Genomic DNA, 23,868 nt, shown 5'->3' with positions numbered 1-23,868 from the left:
AAGCTTGGTGCAGGAAAACGAGCCTCTATTTTAATGACTTTCTACCTGACAGATGACTTTAGCCCGCCTTTTGGATCACATTGCTCTGACTTTGTCTCTTACATCATCAAACCATTGATTATTAATAGTTTGTATGAATTGTTAATTGAAGGGTAAAATGGACTATTATGGTAATATCTTTCTAAATTGAAAGAGATGACTGTTGGTTTGTAATCTAAAACTAAAAAGTCTTGAAAGAATCTTGATCTTATCTGGTTTGTTTTTTTCCGCGTGATGATGGTTTGTGGCAAAGCCGTGGTATGTGTGTATCTGCTGTGCATTGGCCTGAACCTTCTCTGAAATTTCTACTCTTTTCTGGTTAACGCGGCAATGTGATACAGCAAGCTGAGATGCATGCTCTAAAAAACACTGGTTAGCATTAAATGGGATTACAGTACATTCACACCCTTTAGTTTCCTTTTCCATGAATGTATCAAGATAAAAATGATACAGTTTATTCCCAATAGATCATTAACCAAGTTCAGTAGAAGATGATATCAAAGGTATATAAAGGGACGGTCTTTTTTTCATCTATTATAAAACATAAGAGATTTTATGACTTGCACTTCTGGGAATATATAATAGAAGAAGAAAAGAAAAGGATAAAGTCCCTTTCGTGCATTTGCACACAGAGTGTTGTATATGCGTTTTCCTCTGACTATTGTAAATCCTCTTCCAGTGGGTGATGAGTACACATACAGATGATACATTAAAACTGCCATAACTCGCACACCCAGCAAAGCTAAAAATCAATTGGAATGGATAGTTAAGCTGGCCCCTAAAAATCAATGAGCAATTCATGTCCTTGATCACAGAGTGTCATTCCTCTCAATGTTAGAGGCTGATGAGGGCTGAACATACACACGGATACTCACATTCAGCACAAATATACAGGAAACTTGAAGACACATCCACTGTGCTAAGCGAAGAGTAAATTAAACAGACAGTTCAAGGACGCATACTTTAATACGCTTGGATTTTAAACAGCTTCTTTTGACATCCTTAAAACAGGTTTCAGCTGTATTCAGTTTAACACAGCACTGTCCTTTTTTACTTACTGTTAGAGTCTTTAATTCTGAATGAATATATATGTAAGTTGTTTTTTTTTAATCTAAGTATATTGAGACAGTGTTAAATGAAGCCAGGATATTTTGTTAGGGACAGCTGGTGAATACAACAGTAGTAGTTAAACTATCGAAAATGGCAGGGAGTCGAATTTCAAAGCTCATGTTGTTGTTTTTAAACCGTGCAAAATGTTGCAATCCAACGACATTGTACACCAAGCCTGGAAAATAGAGATGACCTTATAGCCATTACATGGTGGGGCCACAAACACACTCAAATACACTCACACACACACACACACACACACATACAAGCACACAAATAAACACAGTGGGCATCCATGTAGGAAGAGGAGAAAGGCAATAAGGTTAGCCAAATGAAGAGGATGAAAATTCTGTGTTTCAAAATAGCAATTTTGCCCTTATTAATGCCATTAGTGTAACAGTCATAATGGATCAAATCAACGGATGACCGAAGCAACTCCTCTGTCTCTGCGCTATGACGGGATCATGTCGGGAACAATTTGGGCATTTTGTGTTGATGAGTGAAGTTTCTAGTGCTGTAGTATCCTCCTCTTCATCTATTTCTCTTTTTATTTCTCTCCCTGTTTCTCTTTACTTCTCTCTTCAGCTCTTTGTGTACATTTTATTTCATTTTTTTTGTACTACTTACATCAGGGCCAGCTAACAGTAGAAATGACCCCTTCATTGGGAGCTACTGTATTTTAAATCAAGATTTAGATAATGGCACTGTGACAGTCATCTTTGCTCCTGGGCTATTTGGGGCCGTTCTTGTCACTCACACTTTATATCCCCACCGTTACCAATTATAGCCACACTGACCAATTCAGAGCAAAGCTACAACACAAATGATGTTTATGCAACACCATATCTTGGTGGCATATCTACCACAAATCCTAATATCTGTTCTCTCAACCTTTTCCACAAACTATGTTCTCCTTATTTGCCTATAGAGTCTGTGGGATATGAGTGAGTTAGCAGTTGCTTGGCCTTAACAGGTGGTCATCTTTTACGGTCTATTACTCTGGTAACATTTGAAAGGATCATTCAGCCCACTAGCTAAATACCTCAGATTTGGGGAGAGGAGAGGGCCTTCGAAACAGTTGTCGCCTGTCAGGAGGAGCAGAGAGTCAGAAGGACCGGTGGAACAGTTGCTCGTCCCCTCATCGAGGTGAGAAATTTTCCGGCAGCTGTCACTCGGCCTCTTTACCTCGTTTTTTTTTTTTTTTTTTTTTTCACTCATTTCCAATAAAGCAGAAATGAATGTTTGTGGCAACTGGAGGGGGAGGGCAAACTCCAGTGCTGTGCCCTGTCACTCACAATCTCGCCCGTGTGTGTCCTCCTCTAGAAGGGTTACATGTCTCATCAGCCGCCAATCATGAGACGCACGTGACACGAGCCTAACGGCAGACTCTTCTTTTTTTATTTTCCTGTGTTTCCACCGCTTGAAAGGGTCTGGTGCTTTTCTTTAATGTTTGGTGTCACAAGACTTGTTCTGGTTTGCCATGTATAGTAGCAAAATGGTGTGTTTCATTTGCCTCTGTTCTGTCTCTCCTTTGACTGCACTACCCTTCTCTCTCCCATTCCCTCTTCCTTTCCCTGTCTCCCTCACTCCCCCTTTCTCCCCCCTCAATCCATCTGCATCATGTCGATCTGTCAGACTGCCAGTGTCTGTTCCAATTAGATTCCACTTAATACACGTAACCTCGATTAACACGCAATCAAGCCCAGATAAATCACGTCCTTTAAGTCCCCCCCTCTGCCTCTCCTGTGTTGCTTTGCATCACTCAGTTTTTCCCAACAAGCTTTCTTCGCCACAGTCGTTGGTCACAATGTATAAAATCACACGCTGACTGCACGAGCAGGTAAACTTAGCAAATGTCCTCAGGAGGTGACATTTTGTTGCAGAGACAGGTGCTTTTCACCTCTAACCAAATGTTCTGACTTAGTGTGCGTCTCACCTCTGTTTCCAGTAATGGTAAGTTCCCCTTGTGTTTCCAGCAGAGTCTTGTTGGTGCCCTTCTCACCCCTGAAGATGAAGGTGTCTTAATTACATCTTTGGTTAAAAAGCTACAAAAGACACCCTGGGCTTTCTCTACATTGCGGGAGGCTGTGTAGTCTATTGTCTCGGTGACCTTTTTAGCTAGCGGACAATTGGTTTGACTAGATTACAAATTAAGACACAGCACCAGGCACTTAGAAAGCAAGTCTGTTAGAGAGCAGTTCTATTACTACCAGCCTGTGAAAGCCACTGGGCCATACATTTTAAGCATCACATAAATGGCCACAAAGTCAGGCATCACATGCACATTGTTCCATATCCATTAAATATAAAGTTACATTTGTTTTAATGATATCTGCAATGCCATAGTGAGTCTTTGCCAGTGGCAGAAAGGGAAAAACACACAAAGCTACTACAGAGCTTACTATTCACAGCCGATTATAATTCTTTCAGCAAAGTTAATAATTTACACTGTTTATGCTAATAGGTGAAAAGAGGACTGTTGAATTACCAAACAGCAAAAAACACTAAAAATACAAACCAAATGAAAACAACCTGGGGCACTGAAAAAGCACACACAGCACTCTTGGGGTCTTCTTTTATTAATCGCAGCTAAAAGTGCTAACATTGACATGTTGAACAGATTAGCCTCTTTAATAACTGGGCGGGTCAACATGGCTACTGCTGCTGATCCAGGAGGATATCCTGTCGGGAGGTGGATAGCCTGTGTGTTTCATATCCTGACCCCTGCCTCTATGGGGTTAGCTTCTGTAGTAAACTGTACTAAAGATACACTAAGATACACTATGTATTCACTAGAAGACAAAAATAGTGCTGTTTTTCTTACATCACCCACTGTATAGTTTGTAATTTTTTCCTCACTCTTAAGAGGCCCTGGCGGTTGTCCTTTGCTGTGTTATCGTAATGTCTGACTGCATTGTTACTGTATTTGTAGCCATGCTGTGTTCAAAAGTGGAAGCAGTGGCAGTTAGAGATCTGGCTTTGTTTCACACAGCGACAGCTTGTGTCATACACGCTCAGGCTGCTGCTGTTGCACAGCATTATGGTTTTAAATATCTCAATGCTAGTTGGAGCTGACGAGGCCTGCCGGTGTGCAGTGTGTAAATAGGGCTTGGATTTAAAATAAATTAAGCTATGAGAAAGGCTCACGTTGATCCATTTCTTATCTCCTCTGCTGCCTTGTCAGCCCCAAGCCCTTTCAAATTGTGCAGACAAGTCAAGGGACAAGCAGTACTCTTTCACAGTTTCTTGCATGTAAGAATAGCCTCTTATTAGTACTTACTAATGAATAATGTATGTGTAACCACAGTAGATACTATACTTGTTCAACTTCATTGAAACTGTTGATCTCTGTAAAACCAATTAAAAAGTTGTGCGTGTTTTATTTAATTAGTATTGGGTGCAAACAAAATGACTATTGAATAGACACCCGATAGTCCTCTGCCCTGTCTTTTTCCATTTATAAACTCTGTCCACAGGCACAACAATGTTGCACTGTCTCTTTAAACGGGGTGACAGTTTTGACTATAAGTTGAGCTAATTTTTTTCTCTTTCCCAGAGAAAAAAAATGTGAATAACGCTGATGAGTTTTAACAGCTTCAGCCAGGCGATGGGCAAATATAATAAGTGTTTTCGTAGACGTCACCAATGATTATCTCATCTAGGCATTTTGGGTGAATGTAGTGGATTTAGAGGCTTGTCTCCCATTGTGCTGACATCACCCTTTAACAAACCAAATTAAATCATGGCTAAAATCATTTGAAACTCTCCCAGAGTCTGTCTCAAATGGCTAAACAATGAAAGTCTGGGAAAAATTTAAAGGGAACGCTGTGTGCATTTGGATGTGCGTGTGTACGGGTGGGTTTCAGTGTGTTTAGTCGTGGGGGATGGGTGGGGGTGTATTGTGGAAATGGGGGCAAATTTACCCTCACACTGAATAATGAGATAAGGCGAGCCAATATTTAACAAATTCTTAAGACAATTTAAAAGACGGCACAGGACACAGCACTGAGCAGCCATCACTTTTTACCATTAAAAGTATGTTTAGAAATAAGTTTTTATTTTCTGTATTTAATTTTTCTGCGGTTTATAATTATATTTGAACTTATGGGAAAATGTCAGCAGCCTCGACATGGAAAATTCTCTGTAAGGAAAATCTTGAAAGGCATATAAAACACAGCCTAAGTCAGTCTTGATATAGCTGTAGTTTTATAGATAGAAAGTCAGATTAAAGGGCAGGAGTGTCCAGTTTCCACAGCCAGGCAATGTTTCATGGAAAATGTGTTTGATACTGATACCTCTATGACATATTACGAGCAAGAAAAGACAAAGTGACACCTGTATATTTTATAAACTCATTTTGGTGATGTGCCATAACGAGTTACACGCATGCATTTCTCTTACAGCAATAATTAAAATCTCATCTTAAAGGTCATTAGAAATAGAAGAAAATAAAGGACAATAATATTTGTTATACGATCACATTGCAGACTTAAATGCAACTGTGGGGATAAAAAGTTACCAAGTTGCAATCAAAGTACGATAATGTTTTTTTAATTTATTTATTTATTGCATATTAGGATATTTACTTCTTGTGTTGCACATTAGCCATAAAATAAACTCCTCCAGCACGGCTGGAACACGCAGGGATTCGTCAGCTGTCCCGTCTCACCACTCGCGTGCTGTAGGCGGCCACCCGTGACCTTGTGAAATGAACAAGGGAGTAAGAGAGAGAATGTGAGTGACTGAGTGAGAGGAGTCAGTGAAGGAGCGGTGGCGAAGTGTGGAGGTGCATGGAGGTGGTGGTTTGGGGGGGGGGGTTGCCGCTAAAGGCCTCAACTCAACCAATGTGGCCTGATGTGACAGGATTAGCTAAGCCCCGGTGAGCATGGCTGGTACTGTGTGCCTGTGTGTGTGTGTGTGTGTGTGTGTGTGGCAGGAAGGCAGCGTGCACAGCAGACTGGGAACCTAGAACTGCTGCTCGCCACCAGCCGAGCCAAGACAAGACATGGGAGATCAACAGTGTGTCGGCCCATCGCTGCCATCAAGTCTTAGCCCTCATCATCACCCTCCCCTTCCACCAATGGGAGAGAGCCAGACCATAGAAGATACAGCCAAGGGAGTCAAGATACAGAGGGGGGGAGACACTGTGGGGGACTAGTGGGCGGGCAGCTGGGGCTAAAGTGAACGTGAGTTGGAAAATGATCCTATTAAATTGAATTAAAGAGGCAGTCTTCATTTACCCCAAGAATGATGGATTTGGATAATTAACAGTGTTAATGGGGACTGGTTAAAGAGGGCAAGGGAAACCAGTGATTGCAGACGCAGAGTAAAGGGGCCAGGTCAGACCTGCATTGTATCCAGTCCGGCGACTCATAAGAGACGGCCTTTTATTTGCCTCACACCAACCTATGGCCTTGTTGGGGAATATATTATAAGCATTTCCAGACTGTGGCATATTAATCAGAAATGCTACTCTTTCCTTTTCAAGGTGTTCTTTTTTTTTTTTTTTTTACATGATTCCACCTTAATAAGAGAACCGCAGCTGTAAGATGATCTGAACACAGCAGATCAAAGGCTGTTGCGTTGTGTTGTGTTGTTTTGTGCAGGGGCCTGCTGAGTAGCATGCATGTGAATAAGGAAATAAAAGCAATAGGCGAGTGTCACTGATGAGCATATACTGTAGGTTTGGTGTCGATGTATTTGGTGGTAGTGTGCTGCAGTAGTGAGTGCATTATACCAGTTTAATGCCCTCATCTCGGGACCTAATTATGGCAGTAGTACTGTGTGCAAAGTGTATGTGTCGTGGTGTGCTTGTGTGCCTGGGTTTTCACTTTGGTCAGTGCACAAACCCTATCTGCATGTCCTTAATTCTTGATGATGTGCAGGCCTTAGGCAGTGTGTGTGATGGAGAGGATGCCTGTGTGCCAAGTTGAAGTGATCAGGCGGCAGGGCATGGGCCCTCACCCCTCTGAAAAATCCCGTTGTTTTGCTCACAGCGGCCGACCGGCAGTAGTGCGTCGCTAGTTTCCACAGTTTAGTCGGGACTAGTGACACCCTGCCACAAAGGAGCCAGATTTATAGGGCACCGTGTGTCACTGGATAATCTGCAGCTCGTCAATTGCTGGGGAAATAATAGCTAATCCTGAGGAGGAACTAGTTAGCTTCATTTACATGATCTTGGCCACTGTTTTACTAATTTTGTTTATCCTTTATATGCAGTGTATATTATGTCCTGTATTGTTTAAGGTCGAGCAGTTTTCTTTTGACACAGAGTTGTAGATGTAATCAGTTTGACAGTTGTAGACGCACACTCAACTCTCTTACCTTGAATGATGTGCACCACAGCTTACCTGAACCCTGATTAGGCAGAGAATGTCTTAAGTAAGGGGATCAAATAATTTTATGCTACTTTTCTCCTTTCAAAAAAATTAACACCACAGTCGCACCCGCGTGTGTGTAAGCGAGAGAGTGATAGAGTGTGTGGAAAAAAACAATCTCATCAAGCAGGAGGCCGTTTGCTTAGCAAGAGCTGACAGTCTTTGTGTATGTAAATGAAGAATTTAGACTAATGGAGTTGAACCATTTCTAATTTTGTGATGGCAAGAGGATTTTGATTGAAAGTAATTAAGCAAGCTAGCTGTAAAATTAATTAAAGCAAAAGGAGGGGGGGACTTTTATTGGATTGGATAGCGATATAGCTGCTGTCAGGCAGGGGGACAAATGGGGGTGACCTGGATTCTCTGCCCTCCCTCCTCCCACTCGGGACTTTTATGTCACTTTAATCTCCTTAGAGCGGCTGGTGTGCATTTGTTCGAAATAATCAAGGAAATATGGTCAGAAATTGTCAGCTTTCAGATCTAATTTACCTGACAGCCTCGCAAGTGTGCATGCACGCGCAAGCATGCATGTGACAGTGGCAGGTCTTTTTTTCCCTTGCCCTCTCCTCAGCTTTGTGGAAAATGCTTTTGACAGTCTTGAAGCATCTTGGTTGTCGGAGGGCGGGGGAGATGAGGAACTTGGGTGGCTTTAAGATGGACATTTCAATGAGGCATGTTTGGCCCGGCTTAGCACCTCTGACACTGTTGTGTGCGTGCACACACACCAACATGCTTAATTGCCTCTGTAACATATTCAGACTCCGTTTGGCCACTGTACCAGCACATCTCAGCCTCTGTTGTCTGCAGGTAGCCTAAACGGGCAGAAGCAGATTACAGCCATGACAAAGCCTGTTACAGCTACTTAACCACTGACAAATAAGATTGGCCAATCCCGCACAAATAGAAATGGAACGTATTGTTCTTTTCGTTTTGAAAAATAATAACATCTATGTCATATTTAGAGCAAATGCTAATTTCAGAATATTTTTTCTCTTGGAGTTTCATCTTGAGCCTATAATTCAATGGCTATGATGTAAAAATATCAACCACCTGTGCAGTTTGTGCAAAGCCAATAACCAGTCATAAAATAGCCCTGCTAATGTCATGCGACATCTATATGGCTTTGAGCTGTATGTGGTCCATATTAAAGGTCCACAGGGTTTCCAACGATTCCACAGTGGGTGAGATGCCACTTCCTCTTAAAGCTTCTCAGCACTTGCTGGTGTTTGTGACACAGGGTCTCAGTGTGGCCCTCAGTACCCCCTGAAGAGATAGTTAATTAAGGCCTAGGCCCAGACAACACTGCCAGGACTCTCACCCACCACACCATCGTCTGCCCCTTCCACCACCACTCCCCTCCCCAACTCTGCAGCCGCTGGGGCCTCTGGGAAAGCAGAGCGCCGGGGCTGCGCCACCATTGGGGCCCCTAACAGGATTAGGAGTCCTCTGAAAATAGGACCTTAGTTCCAAAAGCCTCTCACCCACCTTCATCTGCCCAGAGGATCCCCCTCAATACACCCCCAGCCCTATCCTCTCCTCCTCCCCCTCATAGACGGCTCCACCCGAGCTCCGTTTTATCAATTAATGTAATAAAAGGTGGAACAAAGAGCTTTCTTTCCCCCGCTCTGTAATTAGAGGGGGAGATCTCCTGAGGACTGGCATTCCTTGGGCCCGAAAAAACATGATTCTTCTCACTCCCCCCCTCTACTCTGCCGCCACCACTCAAGCGGAACATGGTTCCTCGATGTATAAGAGTGATAATGTAAATGTAGTGTACTCTGCCAGGCAAAGCCGGCACAACCTATTTTGCAGTAGCTTCATCTAAGTGTGAACAAATGAATGTAACATTTGGAAGAGTGATACATTATTAACTCTAATTGATTCCTTTATAACACTATACATTCACTGTCACCTTCGCTTTGGCTCGCAGGAAGACGTACGCCCTGAATCGCTCTTGTCGCTGTCCCTATTCTAACACGTTACGTGTCACCACACACTGTTAACAAATGTGATAAAACCACCTGAATCGAGAATATCAGGTATGGCGTCTGCCTATGTGTGTTTTTGTCTGTTAATTTGAGATACAGAAGACTTTGCTAGGTGTATGTGAGTGTGTGTTCTCCTCTCTCTCTCTCTCTCTTCTGCTTAACTGTGTCTACACAGGTGTGAAAGTAAAAGAGAGAGACAGAGTGCCCGCTTTCACAGCCACTGGAGCTTTCGATAGGAATTAGTTTTACAACATATGCAAATGTTCCCCCTTGAAAAAAAAGGGGGTCTTTAAGTGACAGGTTGATATGTGATTAAACGACAATTAGAGTGCTGAAAATAAGTGTCGGCAGTAGGTCAAGCACTGGGCGGCTCAGCTAAAAGGTAGCAGACTATTGAGGAGAAAAAATTCCCAGGCGGAGGCCATGAACAGGACCCAAAACAAATTAGAGAGGTGAAGGGGGAACAAGGTTGGCACTGTGTTCCAATAAACCTACAACAAAAACAAGTTCTGTGTTTTGCCTGGATGACAAAAGAGAGACTATTCACGATTAGCGTAGGATCCTGTTTTCAGTAAGCCAGCGCTGAACATAGATACAGTCCCCGTGTTTTTCAGTCTGTATTGTGCAGAACCTGCCATGACATACTTGACTTTCAGGGACTCCAGCATGTGACAGTGATGCCCTGATTTTAACCTTTAGTACCCCCAGGCCAGATTAAACCCAGTTCTCTGCTCTATTGTAGGCTGCACCCCGCACCTCTGCTGCCCTTTAAGTTAAAAGTACAGAGGCATGAGGGATTCTGTGTCTTTCTCTAACAAACACATACACGCTCAGTGGAACACACCGTCACACACACAAACATACAGGCAGAGACATAAAAGGGCTCACGCTTATTCTGGCAACAGATGGCCCTGTCCCTATAATCCCCTTTGATGCTGCGGTGGGCAGTGGCTCCTGAACATCTCTGAAGCCAAAGCCCCAACAAAACTTGAGCTACTTTTCCTTTAACTGACCCCAATTGCCAAGGAGCTGTCAGCTGTCAGACCTGGTTAAGAGCATCTTTACTGGTAGAGACTGAAGGGCACAGGTTTTTCTCTCTCTCTCTTTCTCTCTCTCTCTCTCTCTCTCTCTCTCTCTCTCTCTCTTTCTCTCTTTCTCTCTCCTCTCTCAGCTTCCTGTTTGTTTTCTGTCACAGACGGTTCATTCCACCTCCACAGCACGGCTGTGAAAGCAGGTTGGCTGCGGTACTCTGACTAGTAGTATAGATGGCACTTATTTCTTCTCCTTCCAGAAGGCGAAAGAATGAACCTTCCCGAGCTATAATATTGGAGCCACAGATGGCAGGAGGTGGGCTAAGAGGCTTAGATTTCATCAAGGAGCTCACCTTAATTAATGTCAATTGTAAGAAAGGGTCTTCTGTTGTTTAACCTGTGTTGTATATACAGAATGAAATAAAACCACTGCACTGTCTCACTTATTTTCTAGAAGCTGAACTTTTTTTGACTGATCTGAATATATTTTTGCCTCTCTTTTTTGGGGGGTGAGTCTTTGCAGGCATCTGTGCAAGTGGATGCTTTCTAGTTAAGAGAGCTGGTCAGTTGATACTGATGAAATAAATCTGCTATCGCTAAAGAAAGTGGTAAAATCTGAGCTCACTAATAGAGTTTTTAAAAGAATTTAACAAATACCCTTAACCACACTCTCACATTAGTAAAAAGTTGACATTAGTTTAGTTCTTAACACGGGTATTATAGCTGAAATTCTGTAAATTTTGCAGGATAGTAAAAAAAAATGTTCATGTTGTCAATATCCTTTTATTCCTATAGTCACTGATTGTCAAAGCACAGAGTTTTAACACCTCTAATTAAGTTGAAAATCACTCATCCAAATGTTTGAGAGAGCCAGCACTACAAACCACTTTGCTTTCTTATTATTGTAAATAGGGACTGTAAATAGAATCGAATGTGAACTCACGTCTTAACCTTTGTCTTAAATAATTTTCCAGGCCACTGATTGCAGCCGTTTCTTCTGTTTCAGTTGGAAAGCACCAGATTCTAACGCAAATGGGGAAACCCGAATTAGTGCTCGCTGCGATTTCAGAGAAATCTTCTGTACCGTTCGATAATGTATTATCATTTGAGAGCTTTGGGGGATAATCATCACTGAGATTTGCTCACGTTTCCAGCAGGTCTGCTGAGATGCATGTACGTAGCTAATGGGATTGGGCTTTTTTTTCAATCCCTCTCCTGTGGTGTTATGGAGCTGGCAGCTGAACTTGAACGGATGCGCATGGTGCTGAGTCGTGCACAGGACTATTTCAAGACTGAAATGCGATTGTTTTAATACTTTAATCCACCTGTCCTTGGCATTCAGGATGTTGCAGAAGTCGCCTAATTATTTCAGTGCCCTCTATCCTTCCTGGCTGAAATACAGTAGAGAAAGCAACACCCCTCTGTTGATAAATAAGTTCATCCTAAAATAATTCTTTTAATTTTTCCTAATAGGGGAAAAAAATGGTCATTTTATATCAGGAAAATAACTAAATTTTCTCTTTTTCTCCAGTGTCCAGCATGTTGATAAAGTTCCAAAACACATAACCTCCGAATATTACTTTAAAAAAATCTATAGTCTAATTGAAATTTTAAAAATGCATGTATGCAAAGAGGATCTGAAACACCCCAAATCACTTTAAAGAGCAAGCTATTAAACAACCAGAATTCTCGGAATTGTCCCAGGTTCCAGCAGCGATAGTATGCAAACACAAATATTTTCTTTTAATTAAAAAGGCCTCATCTCGCTGTATCCTCCCCCAAGCCTGCTGCCAGCTCCCAACTAGCCCCCAATGCACGCATACACAGACACACACATTACACACACTCTAGCGCTGCTTTTTTCAAATCCACACATTCTCGGTCACATACATACAGCCAAATTTGAGAAAAGTGATTATTTTAATTGTGTCCTGGGCCGTGGATTCCTCTTGACTAGCCGCTAATCTGTCAGAGCCTGGTTGTCAATTGAGAACCAGGGACACCAGCAGTGACGGCTGCCCAGTTCACTGATAGCCCCCTGAGGGACAGTTAACCCTCAAACACCCCCACCTCTTAAAAAAAAAAAAAAAACACCAAAAAAAAAAAAAAAACCCTCGTGCAGTCTCACTCCCCACTTCTACCCTTCCCCCAGTCTGGTCCAGCCTACCAGAACCCGTGGTGGCACTAAAAGGTGGGGAGAGGGGGGTAAAGGATTGGTGGTCTCTGCGTCTGTGTGTGCTGTTTTGGGACAGTGGTGGTGGTGGTGTGTGTTTGTGTATATACGTGTGGTTTGGCGGGGGGTGGCGGCTTGATAGTAATGCATGTTGATGGTTTCAGAGATACTTCATTTCAGAAACAGGGGCCTCATTAACCGTAGTCTTCATCAGGCCAGCGAGCAGCGGGCACATTAGGGGTCCACAGGAAGTTAGAGTACAGCAGGAGAGTGCATTAGGGAGGCCTGGGGAGACGCACTCCCTCTCTTCCCCTCAGTTCCACTTCCACCTCCAGTGCTTTTCTATATCTTAATGTACCTTTCAGAGGAATTCGGATAGAGGTCAATAATTACGCTCTTTAAATTATTCAGTCGAGGTCCTCTGTAATTGAGCTTTTTAGAGGCTCGGACAGCATGTTTTACTGCAGCACGTTTGGGGCACGGCCTGACCGGATGAATCAGTAAAGACTAAGAGAAAGAGTTTGTGTGTGTGTGTGTGTGTTTCACTGCTCTCATCACCAACTCACAATTGATGTGGGACTGATCTTCATTTCTAAAATTTCAATACATGTCAACACCAAATGAACAAATTAACTCTTCTGCTTAGGGAATTTGTCAGCACATCAAGTTTGGATCCCCTTTAAACAGGCGTCAGTTGTCTGTGGTGGGCATGCTGGTGTCAGAGACCTACCAGACTACCAGCCAATGTGTGGGAATGTTTAGTTTGGGACACAACCATGTTATTTTTGTTACATCGAGGAGAGGAAAGCACAAACTGCAAGGGTAGCAGAAAAAAAATCGCCAAACTTTCTCTACAAAGCCAGCCCCGGCAACGTTTGACTGCACACGATAACATCGTCCGTCCACACAACAAGTCCTCTTTCAGCTGCAGATTATTAACACATCGCTGAAAGCGGGAGAGAGCATTTCACTGTTGTCACAGGGTCTAATATTTATATTTATCTAGTTGGGAGAGGCATTGACAAACATGTCACACACCTGCAGTTTTGTAGTACGTGCTACTGCAGTTTGGTGTCAAAGAAAGAGCCTGTACAGTAGAGTTTTGTTGGGGCGAGAGGAAGACTGTAATTACTGTCTGGCGATTCATCTAGTCACTGCATAAAATAGTGTTTATCCAGTCGCCCGTGTTTCTGTCATGGCTGAGGGAGGGGAGGGTCATGTTTTGCACAACTGAGACAGCTAGGGCAATCAGGAGAAGAATCGTGACTCCAAAACATTCAGCCTTTCTTTCTTTTCTCTCTCTTCCTCTCTTTGTCTCTCTCTCTCTATCTCTCTCTCTCTCTCTCTCTCTCTCTCTCTCTCTCTCGGGTTGAGAACTGGTGCCTTAGAAAATGAGATCTCCCTTTCTCCCCCCTCTGACACACCCACACACAAATAAACATAAAAAGCTAATTTGTTAGCGCCCTCATTTCAGAGGCCTGAGCAGGAGAATATTGTTGGGGGGGGAAAGTAATGCTTTGTCAAATGTTGACATGTGTTGCAAACATGGGGCCTTCAGCAGCAGCAACAGCAGCAGCGCTTCGTAGAGCGGCTCAGGCACATTGTCGGCACATGAAGAGAGGATGCTTTGAAACAAGATTAGCCTCCAAATGGCCCTGCCTGCCCCCCCCCCTACCCCTTGCATAATGTCTGTGTGTGTGTGTGTGTGTGTCTGTGTGTGTGTGCGACTGCACTAAGATGCTAAATGATCAGATCCACTGAAATATTTGTGGGCCTGTTTTCTCACAGAATGAGTCTGGGTGTCATGTGCTGTATATCACTGTACAGCTGAAGGTGTGTGTACACATTTGTTCCGCTGCAAGGCCCCATTGTCTGGCACATGGTTTGGCTTGGTTTCGTTGGCCAGAAAGCACACGTCCCTGTCACTGAGGCTGCCTCCCCTTGGCTTTGGGTCAGGGTGACACTGGGCAGGGGGAGGAAAAAAAAAAAAAAATCCATCACCCCCACACACTGCCCCACAAAAATGAATAAAAATTGGAAAACAACATGCAAGGTCCGCCTAATACAGGAACACTTGCAATATGCTGATGTTTTCTTTTGCACACTGTGTTTGCTAAATTGCCTTTGACTGCGTGCATCAGTAATGAAACTTTATGTCCTTGTGGAGAGGGCAGCAAGTCCATTCCAGTTAGGACCAGGACGATCTCTCCTGTCTGGCTTTTGTAAGACTTTTTTTTTCTAATACACGTCCTTATGAATAAATGAAGCCCATGAAGTCATTTTTTCCATATTTGTGTAAATTGCTTTAAAAGCATTTTATCATGTCATAAAAAAGCGCAATTGATCTGCTGGGTTTAGCCCATTGGACAGCTGTGTGTTTTGTTAATGGCCACTTTGCTCCAAGCAGCTTATTAAAAAATTTATATATAAATGCTAAAATTGCATAAATTATTTAGATACAGTAAGCATTTTTTTGTTTTGGTCAGGCAGGGAGGGGCTGTTATCAGTATGGAAATTTACCATAGTATATTATCTGCTGAAATATAGTAATATATCTGCCCAGACACATATGTGTCCTCCTCACTGCACCCCCACACATGCAGAGGCGCAGGGAAAAAAGTATATATTTTTTGATGACTTCGTTTCAGCAACCACGGAATGTCACCCATATCCTGGTTGATTGTACTTTCGAGTTTTATGATGTTTTTCCATTGATTTGTTTCCCCGGCGCAGCTGCCGACCTCTATTGAGGGACGAACGTAATCAGCGCTGACGCAAATTAGATGGTTATTCGTTTCGAAAATTGACAGAAAAACAATAAAAAAGATGAAATGCTCCCAAATCAATAGATATAATGAAATTCAAATAATCCGAGAGATGAGGTCTCCATGGCAACTGATAATGTGGAAAAGAAAACAATTTAATAAAGGACAGACACGCTTTGAAAACAGATTGGGGAGGGGGGTGGCTGTAAAGCGGGGAGAGGGAGAGCAGAGGAGAGAGGAGGTGGGGAGATGGAGGGATAGAGAGAGGAAGGGAGGGAGGAATGAGGGAGGGTGGTGGAGGGGTGTTTGTGGCTGTAGTGGTTGCTCTATAGCTTGTTTCCCCCGGCGTGTGAAGGATCTGTGTCTGTCCCAAGGACACCGGAATAATTAGAAAAGCTTTCAGGCCAGAAAGTGCAGATTCAGGTTTTAATACACAAAATTATTTCAGGGGCAGTGAATCGGAAAACCATTTGTTGGTGACCTTCCTGAGAGGCCTCCCCCTCCCCGGTACAGGGCAAGATGGAGGCTATGTGGCAGCACCGCCTGAGTTATAGCATATTTGTGTTTTTATAGAGGCATGGGGAATGGAGTTGGGGAAGTTGGGAGGGGGATGTGGGGGTAAATGTGTGTGTATGGTTGTGTTTCGGTGCGTGTGCGTGCATGTGCAAGGGTGGGGGGGTTGGGGGGGATGGGGGGGTCACAGGGAGACCTTCATGTTGTGTGTGTGTGTGTGTGTGTGTGTGTGTGTGTGTGTGTGTGTGTGTGTGTGTGTGTGTGTGTGTAGGTCTGGCAGGAGTTTGGGCAGAGGGAGGGAGAGCAAAGATGAGAGGGGAGAAAGTGAGGCAGCGAGAGAAAGGGGGAAGTTGCAGATCCGGCTGTATGTATTTACAGATCAGTTGTCAAAAGGAGCCATTTAAGGGGAATGCGCCCGTTCCTGCACTGTGACAGGCGAGGTGCCTGTTTAAAAAGCAAAAGACAACTATGAACCTGAGAGGGGAGATAGTCAAACACAGGCTTTTTCTGTTGAAGACAGACAGAGCAGGGGGTGGCGAGGGAAGCGAGTGGGTGTTAAGTGACTTCATTTGTAGTCTATTTAAGGTATGTTTTACTTGTCCTTGCGCTGTTCCTCCAACATCTAATACAGGGCTGCGTTCTAGTTAGTACAGCAAGGGAATAATGATTGAGTGCATCGTTCTTATTTCCTGTAAATACAAATGACTTTCCTTCATCTGGCTAAAAACCTGTATTTGATTTCAGTCTTGCTGTCAAGGGAGATTTGCTACTGATGCAAACAGTGATAAGAGTCAACCAAAAGCACAGCTCTGTTTCGCTCATTAGCTTATCATGACTTTAAGTACACTTTCTTGTGGCTTTATTCAACATCCGTGTCCTGCTCTTTTAACATCCTATTTTCTTTATTACTCTTTGTCAACGTTTTAAACGCAGTCTGGTTGGGCGTTGGAGTCTTGTCTGTCAAGCAGTGACTACTATTTTTGTGTCATTAGAAGGCTTTGTTTGACTCAAATAAAGGTGATCCACCCTCTGTTCAAATGATACTAACAGCAGGTCCGGGATATCACGTCTTTAGTACAGATACCCTTATCCTGTTCCAGAGAGCAATAAATGGAAAAACAAGTCCTCACACAAAGCTTGGCCTGATAATTACTGTTCTGATATTTTAATAGTATAGGATCCAGATCAGGATTAGTGCTTTCGCTGCAATATAAACCCTCATAAAAGTTGTGCAATAATTTTGATAAAAATATGTGGGATCAAGTTCCACGCAATGTTAATCTCAGTCCGTTCTCTTGTCTAGAATCCACAAATCTGTCAAAAGAGCTGTGCCATACAGCAGCTGTTGCTGTATACACAATTAAGAGTCTATAAACTGTGATAGCATGGCGACATCACACTCCTCTGTCTACTTTTAAACAATGGTTTCATTCCTTTTCTTACTTGATTTTTTTTTTTTTTTTTTTTTTTAAAGCAAGCCCTTTTAATTCACTTGTTAACATGATGTTTCACATGTAAGATAATTATAGGTTTATTTAGACTCTGATAGTCAGATCTTACCTTCTTTTACTCAGGGGATTCTGCCCTTATTCAAAGACTTAGCAGAGATCTGACATTCTTCAGCAGGACAGCTAATATTCTCCAGTATTGATATTGCAATGTGAAAAGTGCCCCTCAAGTAGGAGAGAAACTAGAAATTCCCCACTGTACACTAGCTAAGAGCCTTCAAATCTAACATGCCAGTGTCAATGAAGACTGTTTTCTTTTTTTAAAATGAAAAAAAAAAACAAAAAAAAAAAAAACAGATAGACTAGAGACCTGAAATACGAGAGCCAGTAGGCATCCGCTGTGTGTTTGTGTGTGCGTGCACATGCATACTGACACACACACATAGGGCACAAAGCACTGTTATCACTGTCAACAGCAGCAGTAGCAAACAGCGGCAGTTGTTGTGTATGTGTGTGTGTGTCTGTGTTGTGTATGAGAGAAAGTGTGTGCTTGTGCATGCCCAGAAATCTCTCTCTAGCTCTAGCTGCTGGCTTTGAGGGACCCACTGTAAGTCAATCTGTGTAGTCATATGCCTGAGAGAGAGAGAGAGAGAGGGAGAGAGAGAGAGTGTGTTTGTGTGTGTGAGCCACTACTGTACTACACTTCAGGGGCCAGGAGCCAGGACCGAGCCTAGCCGAACAGGGCTGGAAAGGGCCGAGGGCCAGCTCCCTGTACACACCACCCTCTTCACACCTGTCTCACACACACACACACAAACAGACGCGCACAGCTCGTACAGCCGTGCTGCTCGGCACAGGGCTCTCATTGTAGCAGTGACAGGAGGGCGCCCGTTAAGTGGCTCTCTCTTCCTGGGGCCTGTGTGTGTGTGTGTGTGTTTGTGTGTGTGTGTGTGTGTGTGTGTGTGTGTGTGTGTGTGTGTGTGTGTGTTTTGTTCCCCCATGTGGCTGTGGGGTGGAGAAGGGCGATGAAGGACCCCTACTGGTAAAGTGGGTAAACTCGCACAGCCTCGACATCTGTGCTCAGAGAGGGAGGGAGGGAGGGAAGGAGTGGAGAGAGAAGGAGAGAGGGGGAGGGTAAGGAGGGAGGAGAGATAGAGAGTGACAGAGTGGGAAAGAGGAAAAGGAGTGAGAAGGAGAGAGGGAGGGAGAGAGAGACACAGAGAGAGAGAGGGGGAGAGAGAGAGCAGAGCCTTGGCAGAGAGCAGTTGAGGAGAAAATGCCTTGCTTTGTGGAGAGAATTCTTCCAGGGCAGGAGGGAGAGGTGAGACAGAGCGCAGAGGGCGGTCTGCTGCCAGGTAAGACTCTCACACACCTTCTTCTCCCCCTCCCTCCCCCTCTCTTTCCCTCTCTCTCTCTCTCTCTCCCCCCCCACACACACAGCAGTTGAGTGCTACCTCGAGGTGAACGGGTCTGCTACTAGTTGCAGTTGGCATGAGTCAGGCACGCATGTGTAGTGATGTGGTGGGTGGTGTCAAAGTGTGTGTGTGTGTGAGGGAGAGAGATAGAGTGAGGAAACAGAGCAGGTGTAATATTTGTTTTTTGTGGAAAAATGTGTAGTTTAATTACAGATTCACGTTTGCTCCTATTGTGCACTGAATGGCAGTGATGTGTTTAATTTTAGTGGCATGTTGCTTCCTCAAAAGTTTTGTTGTTGACTTTTTGTGCTATGCCTCATATCACAGTTCCACTTTTTCATATTTTACAGTTATGTTTATGACATTCAATGGTGGAAAGTAACTAAATGCATTTATTCAAGTTCTGCACACCAGTACAATTTTAGATACTTCAGTGTAAATATATATATATTTTTATTGTTATTTTCACTTAACATTAACATAACATTTCACAGGGAAATATTGTAGTTTTTACTCGTCTACATTTGATTGACATTTTTCTAACTAGTTACTTTGCAGATTAATATTTTACATACGAAATATGATCAGTTCATAAAATATGATGCATTGTTATAGAATACATAACCCAACAGTGTGCGAAGTAGTTAAAATAAGCTTCAACACTAAAATGCTGCTTACGTGATAATGTATCACGTAAATTAATCCAGTTATATAATATGCAATAATATAGCTCTCTGAAATGGGCCGTCCTGCACAAACAGTACTTTTCATTACTTCTGATACTTTACATTTATTTTGCTGATAGTACTTCTGTACTTTCAAAGTACAACTTTTTTTTAATGCATGACTTTTACATGTAATAAATTATTTTTACATTGTGGTGTTGATAGTTCCACTTAAGTAAAGGATCTGAATACTTTATCCACCACTAATTACATATTACTTAACTTTATAGCAATTTATTTTTATTCATTATGAAGCCATATTCAAGCTGTTACAGCGATTAAAGGCTACACAAATACACGTAATTTGATTTGATTTGTAAAATTATGATCTAAATACCCTGTTTTCCGCAGGTTAAAAATAGAAATAATTTAAAAGCACCTAAAATCCCTTAACTCTAATGTCAAGTGCAGATGTTTTCAGATCTGACATGAGGTAATTTGCAGTGTTGAGATTGATTGGGCTGTTTAGATACAGATGTTGTGATGGAGAGGTTTGTCATCTGAGGGATTTTCCACTCTGCTGATGTAAACAGTGTCTGTTGTAGAAAGGCTAAAGAGTCCTTTTCTCCCCTTGTGGAGACATGGTTGTGAGAGGAATAATCCTCCTCATGTACAATTAGATTTACTCCTTTTGGTTAAATAAATACTGCGTCTCTGAACATAAACACAGATTTACATGCGGCCCTGTGGGTGTCTGTCTCTAAAACAGCCTACTGCTACAGCCTGGGCCTGATATTTCTTGCCGAGGTCCACGGGAAAAAAAAAAAAAAAAGAAAAAAAAAGAAAAAGAAAAGACAGACGACGCAGAAGTTGGCCGGCTCTAACTTCATGACTGCTGTTTATTTGTTTTTATAACAAATGGAACTAGCTTCCTGAGTGAAAGGTGAAGTCAGAATTGAATTTGGCTTGCGTTACTGTGGCGATCTGGCAACCGCTCCCATGTCCCACAGGACTGCTCTGGTTGCTGTGTGCCGGGCGCGTGTGTTTGTTATTTAACTGGTGTGTGTGTGTGTACACTATTGCTCTGCATGCATATTGTGTGCGTGCGTGCGTGCGTGTGTGTATGTGTGTGTGTGTGTGTGTGTGTATGTGTGTTTGAGTAGTGGGTGGTGGTAGCAGCATTCACGAGAGAGACATTTTACTAAGCAGACATTTCCCCCTCTGTTTTCACTCTGACCTGGTAGGAGATTGATGACTGAATTGTGGAGTACATGTTAACAGTAACTGGTGATTTATGAAGATACTTAGGGTAAGTGAGGCCGCACAGGCTGGAGGGGAAGAAAAAGATATAGCCTTTTAAGTTAATGCAAAAATATAGCCTTTTTAAGTAATAATTGTTATTACTACTGCAGGGGTTTGGAGAGAGGTCTGAGTTAGAGTTGGATGTGCACAAAGTGAAATGTGAAGCTTTTCCTTTTCCGTTGGCCATGTGCCGTCCTTTGTGTATAGTTTTTTTTTTTTTTTTTTTAAACTTTTAACTCCACTCAACCTTGCAAGTTTATTATAAGTACAGGAAGAATTTAAGTAAAATACATATAAGATATTGAGATGGATTCATTCAGATAGCGGAATTAAAATATTTCAATTGAGAAAAACTACTTTTTCCTGGGTAAACCACAGTGGAAAACTTTTCTTGGATGAACCCTTGCACTGCAACAAGTGCACTGTGTGTTTTGGCAGCCCCGCTTAGCCAAAGATCCCTCAGAAAATCCGCATGCAATTTTAGAAGAATCAGATTCTTTCCCTTTTCTTGGCTCATGAATTCCCTTGATATTATACACACGGAGAATCCTCCTCTCTATTCAAATATGAGATTCAATTCACTTGGATGTGATCTATAGCATTTTTAAGGAATAAAGCAATTTTAGGGAATACAGAATAGTGCTTCCCCTGGAAGAGGGATGGCTTTCATTTTTTTTCAAGGCACCTCTTAGACTGAGTGAAATGTTTCCCCTGTTCGCTCAGGGACGACTTTATTTCTTACCAGGGATTTAACACTCACTCAGTCCCCTCATAAATACAGCGTCCCTCAGCCCTTCGCTAGCCATAACTCATGCACTAACTCTCTAGCTAACTAAACTCATATAGCAGAGCCAACACTTGTTTGTCTTTTACCTCAACCTTTCTCTCTCACTCTTCCTCTCTGTCTCTTTTCCTCCTCTGAGCTGATTTATACATGAGAGAATCTTCTCTGACTACCGTCTCACCAGGCTGCTGTGTTGATCTCCTTGGCCCACTCGTGTAGTGGGTTTTAGAAGAAATGTGCATTTGAATATGAGCCAGCATAATCTCCTTGAGGCTATTTAGAGTGAGCCTAATGCTCCAAGAATGAGCGAGAACAACACCGGAGAAAATGCGGACGTCCCTCTCTGCGTGTCACAACACAACTCAGTTCTCCAAAGAACAAAGCACGTGTTTGATTTGCCGATGAAAATCTCTATGTGAGGCAAAGGACATAAAATTCCTGCTTTCAAGGCACCTGTTGAAGTTTTCTTAGAAAATACAAGTCTTTGTGTGCGGTTAGGTTTTATGGCACCTACCTGTGGAATTTTTTACTTTTTAACATGTTATCCCAATGGTACAATAAAGAGCAGAAAAACAGCAGCTGATAAACTTTCAAGGCATTTCACTTTCAGCTGATGAAAGTGCTCAGGTGGGATATTACAGTGTGGTGGAAGCCTTTACTGATCTGGTGCCGATTGGCATTTTGGGAGGAGACGGCCTTTCTGGCGTGGTTCCCGTATTGGTTGTTAACAGCCTGCTGGTACCTTCTGTTCTCTCCGTTCAATCCCACTGGCCCGACACTGACAACTCCTCAAGCATCTGAAGACCCTCTGAAGTCAAAATCGTCCATTTTGATGTCTCATGGTAGCACCCGGCGTTTTGTTGTATTTGCGTCTGAAAACACAGGCCCTGCTTGGAGGAATTACCCTCAGCACTCGTTGTTGTCGGATGGGGGAGGAGGGTATCGTTCCTCTCCCCCCCCCCCACACCCCCCATCTCCCTGCTCTCCTTGCTGTCCTTCCCTTCTTTTTGATCTCACCATCAAATCTTCCCCGGTTTTTATGAGTGACGTTTACCCGAGAGCAGCTAGGGAAATGGCTGGCTGAAGAAGACATTTGAGAAAATGCGCCCGAGCAAGCTATCACCTTTGATAAAGCCATAGTTCCAGTGGGAGAAGAAGAAGAAAGCCAAAGAGTAAGAGCATTGTTGGTAATGAAAAATGCCATGCAAGAGGGAGCATCTCTCTGATCCCAGCCTGTTAAACTAACAGTGTATAGTACAACAGATACTGCAGTAGTACATCAAGCATTTCTCTCTTGTACTAAAATGAGTGTTTGACTCAGAGGACAAATCTGGATCTGGGATACCACACCGTGCTTCTTATTGCACATCAGCTGGGCACCAAATAATCTCATAATACAGCTCTCACACACACACACACACACACACACACACACTGAGTCACACAGGTGCTGCCATCAACACCGGCATACCTTCAGCTGTGTCACCAGTTGCTAAAAGGCTGGCAAGGCACTTGAGAGCGCTGCAAAAAGAGAAATAAATAATGAGGAAGTGGAGGGTAGTTGGAGACACAGAGAGCAAGAAATGTTAGCTTTAGTAATTACTACTTCCATAGAGAAGCAGTGGAGAGGACAGTGAGGCAAGCAAGCGCACGAAGGAGGCCCCGTGTGCAGATAATGAAGGGGTATCATTGTAACTCTGACAGTGTTAATCTTAGAGTGCTCCACAGTGTGTGTGTGTGTGTGTGTGTGTGTGTGTGTGTGTGCTCTGTGCAGCATTTGTATATACTGTCGGGGTGGATGGAGGTCGTGGTACAGTGCCGTTGACTCTCGCCCCACTAGTACGACCAGCCGGCCCACCTGACAGCGCAGTTTATCCAACTATTTTGACAGTCGCCGCCTCTCACAGCTTCTTAGAAAACATTTATGAAACTCCGCAGCCTCTCTCTCATCCTAACAAAGCTCCGGGATCACCTATGAACACCCGAACTTGTCTTCTTCACAGAAGAAGGAGGAAGAATAGAGTAAAGCACAAAAACGGGGGGAAGAGTAGTCCAACTTTCTTTGTGCCGGGCTTATTCTTTTCTTTTTTTCCCCTCTTTCCATTTGAAGTTGTGAGACACTCATTTAAGCCTCATTGCACACCGACACTCAACACACGAGAAAGTGTTATGAATATGTATCAACACAGCATATGGCAGCAGTAGCGCTGGGACTAGGTGTGTCCAGAAGGTAGAGTGCTGCCGATGCATTATTCTCC

The 23,868-nt window shown here is 43.1% G+C and overlaps 1 protein-coding gene across 8 annotated transcripts in view; it reads left to right on the top strand.

Annotated features, from left to right (window-relative positions):
- Window positions 1-23,868, top strand: part of casz1 (castor zinc finger 1) — a 177,637-nt gene that overhangs the window by 109,092 nt on the left and 44,677 nt on the right. For 4 of the 8 annotated variants that reach the window (XM_067591935.1, XM_067591928.1, XM_067591934.1 and 1 more), the window contains exon 1: window positions 18,597-18,799. The exons of 3 other annotated variants lie outside the window; for them this stretch is intronic. In XM_067591935.1, the coding sequence (XP_067448036.1) occupies window positions 18,721-18,799 (79 nt within the window). In that variant the 5' untranslated portion in view covers window positions 18,597-18,720. Of the gene's footprint in view, window positions 1-18,596; window positions 18,800-19,782; window positions 20,834-23,868 lie in introns of those variants that run through there. One more of the 8 variants, XM_067591933.1, reaches the window with a different exon arrangement.

The sequence above is a fragment of the Thunnus thynnus genome, chromosome 6, assembly GCF_963924715.1.
Source record: "Thunnus thynnus chromosome 6, fThuThy2.1, whole genome shotgun sequence".
In the NCBI taxonomy this organism is placed as follows: Eukaryota; Metazoa; Chordata; class Actinopteri; order Scombriformes; family Scombridae; genus Thunnus; species Thunnus thynnus.
Note: the sequence above shows the minus strand (reverse complement) of the source record. Positions and strands in the feature narration are given on the sequence as shown.